Below are 5,850 nucleotides of genomic sequence, written 5' to 3'. Positions count from 1 at the left end.
TTTCTTTTCTTTTCTTTTCTTTTTTGATACAGGGTTTCTCTGTGTAGTTTTGGTGCCTGTCCTGGATCTTGCTCTGTAGCCCAGGCTGGCCTCAAACTCACCTGGCTCTGCCTCCTGAGTGCTGGGATTAAAGGTGTGCCACTACCGCCTGGCTCTGCCCACCTTTCTTTTCCTGAAGCCCATTTCTAAACCCAAGTGGGACTGTAATTCTCAATTGAGACAACTAGCCTGGTTGGGGAGCGATTTTGTCATTCAAGGAAATAGTCACAGAGTGCATGAGATTGTGAATGTCCAAATTAAGTCACAGCAAACAGTTGATGTGGGTTGGTGAAAAAATGGGACCATTGGACGGATTTTGTCACTGTGCCTAAATTGTGTTCTTTAAACTGCCCATCTCAATGGTAAGAAAATCATTTACATTTCAAAGGGAGTATACCTCCACTCCTGGCTTGAGCACTTGCTGTGCGGTTCGGTGCACCGTCCCCTGCTAGAGTACCCGCGTGCAAGGAAGCTGGGGGGGACGGAGTAGAATCAGGGTAAAGTTCCCTACCCCCTCCACACCCTTCCTTCCTTCCTTCCTTCCTTCCTTCCTTCCTTCCTTCCTTCCTTCCTTCCTCTCTTCTTCCCTGTATAGAAATTACATGCCACTTAAATTTTTAAAATGTCTTTTTATTTTGAAGCAAGATCTCATTAATTTTGCCCAGGTGAGCCTTGAACTTGTAATCCTCCTAAGTGTTGGGACGACAGGCCTGTGTCCTCATGCCTGGTCTGGGAGGAACATTTCTCCTGAGAACACAGGCTACTTCTGATCATGTCCACTCATAGCTTGACATCATTGTAAGCCTTGGCGTAAGAGCCCCAGGATAGGTTAACACCTGTCCTCGCTGTTTTAAATCTCATTGTTTTTAGCTACAGGGAAGGCCTTAACAGCGTCATGAATAAGTTACTGAACACACTTTAACTTTGGAATGGCGGTGTCTACAAAGCCACCTGTCACATGACTGAGGACAAAATGCTATCTGATTCCAGGGAGCCTCAGGTGATTTTACAGCTCCATGTAGGGGCTTCAGTGAGTCCACAGCAAATCCTGAAGTGGAGCTGAATCCGAGCCAGGTTTTCCTGCGAAAGAACTATTTTTATTTGTTATAAAGTCACAACACCACCATAAATACCTTTTATAAGAAGGTCTCCAGAGCTTTCCTCCAAGTGGAGAGCTGAGTTCCCCGGGCAGTCTGGGAAGATGTATGTAGATGTGGCAACGTCCAGGGTTCTTGATTCAAGACCCCTGGTTCAAGTCGTTCCTTCAGGGGAGATCAGGCCCAAGTCCTCAACGGACTTCAGAGCTTCGGAGGCCACCTCATGCTGCCCAAAAATGGAAGCTCATTTGATGGGGCTCCAGTGCTGGATACCTGGCTTCCTGGAAGTGACAGGGCGACCTGAGCGCAGGGAAAGGGTCCGGGGAAGACAGGATGTAGTCAATGCTGAATTTGATGTCTCTGTGTGTGGCAGGGCTAGCCTGGGCTTCGCGGTCTGGGGCTCGCGCGCTGTCGGGGTCCGGGGACCCGCGCGCTGCTGGCTCGAGGGAACCTGGAGGTCCCTCGCGCTTGGGGCCGCGTCGCCTGCGTCGCCGACGGAAGTTGCCATTCTCGAAAAGATCCAGGAGGGACTCGCAGCCACCCGCGAACGTCCAGTAGTTGCCTTTGCCCTTATCGTGGCCCTCAGTTCGTGGCACCTGCGGGAGTGTGGGGCTCAGCGAGCGTCCCCAAGCCTGGGGCAGGTCGCACCTCTGGCAAGTGAATAGCGGGCCCCAGCGGGGATCTGCTAGCAAGACACTCGTCTTAGTGCGGGTGGTGACACCCCTCCCCCCTTGTCACCGAGGATGAGTGGGGACACATGGGGGTCCAGTGCGAGCGGCGGGCGGGGGAGGGGCTCACCTTGACGAAGCAGCTGTTGAGCGACAAGTTGTGCCGGATGGAGTTCTGCCAGGCGCGCTGGTTGGCGCGGTAATAGGGGAACTTGCGCATAATAAAGTCGTAGATGCCGGACAGGGTCACGCGTCCCGCGGGGCTCTGCTGGATGGCCATGGCGATCAGCGCGATGTAGCTGCGACAGGGGTGCCAGACAGAGGGGCTGCATCAGGCGGGGTGGCGCTGAAACCGCAGAAGCGCTGATAAACTCAGATCTGCCCTGGGACTGCCTGGAACCCTGGAGACCAGATGGACACCCTCCACGCCCCCATCCACTGGAGCTCCAAGAACCGGCCAGAGCTCAGCAGGCTGCCTCTACCGAACCTCTGAAGCCCTCCAAGATCCTTTGGAGTCTCCCGGGCCCTCGGAAGCACCCCGGTCCCTCTGAGACACTCTTTACCCCCTGAAGCCTCCCCAAACCCGCTCGAGACCCCCAGGACCCTCTGAACCCCGAGACCCTCTGAGCACTGAGACTCTGGAACCCCCGAAGCCTTCTGGAGTCTCCAATAGGTCTTCTAGACCCGGCAGGACTCTTTAAAGCTGCCAGGGGCCTGCTAAATGAATCCCTTTCAGCACACCCATACCGCCCCCCAAGACTCCAGTGGAGCGCTGGGGTACAGAAGAAGCTGTCGTTTGATAATCTCCTTGCTGTTCCCACTTCTACCCAGACTCCACTATCCACTAGCTCTTGGTGCCCCTGCCCCGTTCTCCCCCCCCTTCCCCCCTCCCGGCTGTCTCCACAGTGCACTAGAATATGTCCTTCCTCCAAGGCCCGCATAAGAAAGGAATCCCACCTCTCCCTAGTCCGGGGCCCTGTCACCTGCCCCGGGGTCACCTGTATGCTGGTCTTGTGAGCCTTTTTTCCTCGTCGGAGCTGCCGGCAGGGTAGTCGTCGGCGTCGTCATTGAAGCAGTTATAGGGGTACTGGGAGCTGTCAAACATCGTGACCACCTTGTGCTGGCCAGCCCTGGCGCCGCCGCCGCCTCCTCCTCCGCGCTGGCCGCCAGCCGTGGGCCGGGCACTGGTTTCCCCTGGCTGGGCCAACAGCATCTGCATGCAGGACGCGGGGAGCCTGGGCTTCTGGGGTCCCCGCCCGCTCCGCCTGGTTCTCTGGCGTCCAATCCCAGTGCGGGGGTTGTCCCCAGCCACCACAGAGTGGGGAGCGCAGCGGGGGGCGTCGCCACCTTCTGACCCGCTGCCGGCAAGGGAGGTCTGGAGGGTGATCTGGCCCCACAGACAGGGCGACCCCTGTCCGCTCTCCCCTGAGGCCAACTCTGAGCCTGTTGCAGGGCCTGTAGAATCCTCATTCGGAGACTCTGGGCACATTGCTAGACCCACAGCTAGAAGTGATGGGGGCCAGTCCTAGAGAGCCGAGCTGCTGTCCCTCTCCTATAAGACAGAGGCTGGCTGCTTTCAGCCCTAGGGCGCAGATCCTGGTCCAGGTAGATGGGGGCTCCTGCCGGGTCCTGGCGTCCTGTTTTCCCATTGCACCAGGTGAATGATGACTCCAAGGCCCAGAGTTTCTTACAGCATCCCGAGTCCTCCTTCCACTGTCCAGCTCTGCCTAAAAGTGTCCTCCCATGGGCGCTCTGGGTCCCCCGGGACCACGGAGAGTCTTTTGAGCTTCCTACGGGCTCTCTGGCCCTGGGAGGAGTAAGGTGCCCACTAGGGGCACCTGAGTCAGAGTCTGGGAAACTGTGGTGACGTGGGATGTCTTGGGGGACCCCTGGCAGTCGTCCGGGGACTTCTTTCCAATAATTCATAGAAGTCAGACTAGGAGCCATGTCTGTGAACCCAGAGAGATGAGAGGCCAGGGCTAGCCTTGGGAAAGTTTCCCCTTTAGGGCAGCACCTTCAGGGGTACTTCATTGTTGGGGACTAGTGGATGTCCACCTAGCTGGATGACACTGAGGTCCTCTTTGAAGAAGCTTGGGCGCAGTGGGTGGTGCTGTTTGTGCCACGGTGGCCTGGTTACTGTTCTAGTCGAGGTCACACTCAGCAGCAGGAGTCAAGAATGTGGGGGAAATCAAGAGCACAGCCCCTCTCTGAAACAATTGGTCAATTACAAAAATAAACAAAGCACGTAGTCAGCAGTGGCAGCATAGGCCTATGATCCTGGCACTCATTAGGCCGAGGCAGGAGGACCATGTGTTTCTTGTCAGCCTACCCTGCAGAGTGAGGCAAAAAAAAAAAAAAAAAGAAAGAAAGAAAAAGAAAAGAAACAACAACAACAACAACAAAACAAACAAACAAACAAAACAAAAAACCAAAAAAAAACTATATAAACACGTGATTACCATATGACCCATATATCCCATAATACACCTCTACACGAGTCATACAGAAACCTGCAATCAGCCCCATAGGCTCCGAGAGGCTTAAGTGGAAACATCTTCTGATTGGGAACCTGCTTTTCAACAGGTGCGTGGTTAAGTAAACCGTGCAGTGTCCATGTTGTGAATGAGCCCTATGCAGGCAGTAGAGAGGGAGGGACTCCTGGTGTATGCAGGGATCAGGCTGAACCCCCCCCCAATGGAGCAGAAACCCCAATCTCAGATGTTTACCCACTTTATAGCCTGACTCACAGGACACCTGCGAGACCAGGAGACACGGCACGGCCTTATGATGCCACTTTAGCGATGGCACCGTCTCCTTCCGATAGTCACAGGCTCACTCAGAACTGAGGGAAGAGATCCACGCTGCTTTCCAAAGGGAGGAGTCTAAGGCCTCATGGAGAGGAGGGCAGATGGGATGGAGGGTGCTGTGCAGCCATCTTGGCTTTGTGAGGAGAGCAGGTGGGTAAAAATCCAACACTGCCCCAGAGGCCTGAGGGGGGACGGGGACAGGAAGGGTGACAGGGAAATGGAGGAAGAGGGGAGACTCTTCTGTATAACACGGACCTACAGACCCAGACGGCAAGACACACGTGGAGCATTCATCAAAAGATGAATGACATCAGATAAGGATGCTGGTTTTCCTTCAGACATGAAACTTGCCCATGTTCTCTCCCACCCTGTGGTCATCACTTGCTTCATAGCGTCCCTTGAGGCACTGTACCATGTGTCCCTTCCCCTCCCCCCAGACAGGGTTTCTCTGTGTAACAGCTCTAGCTGTCCTGGAACTCGCTCTGTAGACCAGGCTGGCCTGGGACTCATAGCTATCCGCCTACCTCTGCCTCCCAGGTGCTGGGGATTAAAGGTGTGCGTTACCACGCCCGGCAACATGTTGGATTTTTTGACAAAGCCTAACTGGCTTATTTTTCCTTGCTTTGCTGGAGCGTTGTCCCTGAATCCAAAGCCATGATTTCCTGCGGTATCTTCTGCTGAGAGCTGTACTCACTCAGTTGTAGACGGTGGGGGTTGGGGGTGGTGGTGGTGGTGGTGGGGTGGCATCTGGCCTGTGTCACAGTGTGACGGACCCTGAGGATGTTCAGCGTGACACGAAAGTCTCAGCTTAACTCTCGACGCCCGAACCGGGCAAATGCAGTTAGAAAGGAGGTTGTGAGCTTGGGGCTGGAGACGGTGGCATGGTGGCAGTTTTTGACAGCACGGTGGGACATGGCAATGTGACTGCTAATCCAAGATACCGGCTATATCTCATGCCAACCAATACAGTTAAAATGAGGGGCAGGGGGCGTGGCACAAGGCCCTCAGTTCCACCCTCAGCATCAGGGGTGGTAGTGTACAGAGGTGATCTTAGCATTCAGGAGGCTGTTCAAAGTAACCTCACTTACTTAGTGAGTTGGAGGCCAGCCTGGGATACGTGAGACCTTGTCTCAAAAAAAAAAATTTGCTTTAAAGGGGTTAGGGAGATGGCTCAGTGGTGAAGAGCACTGGCTGCTCTTGCAGAGAACCTGAGTTCAGTTCCCAGCACCCAAATGGGAG

At 54.8% G+C, this 5,850-nt stretch overlaps 1 protein-coding gene across 1 annotated transcript; it reads right to left on the bottom strand.

Annotated features, from left to right (window-relative positions):
* Positions 1 to 704: 704 nt before the first annotated feature.
* Foxl3 (forkhead box L3) lies at positions 705 to 2,939 on the bottom strand. The gene is made up of 3 exons (XM_006996093.3): positions 2,803 to 2,939; positions 1,935 to 2,103; positions 705 to 1,732 (listed from the first exon to the last, which is right to left on the bottom strand). Exons 1-3 carry the CDS (start codon positions 2,907 to 2,909, stop codon positions 1,358 to 1,360), a joined length of 651 nt encoding a protein of 216 aa, XP_006996155.1. The 5' UTR covers positions 2,910 to 2,939; the 3' UTR covers positions 705 to 1,357.
* Positions 2,940 to 5,850: the final 2,911 nt, after the last annotated feature.

Source organism: Peromyscus maniculatus, chromosome 23 (assembly GCF_049852395.1).
Source record: "Peromyscus maniculatus bairdii isolate BWxNUB_F1_BW_parent chromosome 23, HU_Pman_BW_mat_3.1, whole genome shotgun sequence".
Classification (NCBI taxonomy): domain Eukaryota; kingdom Metazoa; phylum Chordata; class Mammalia; order Rodentia; family Cricetidae; genus Peromyscus; species Peromyscus maniculatus.
The sequence above is the reverse complement of the archived record's forward strand: the minus strand, read 5'-3'. Positions and strand labels throughout refer to the sequence as shown.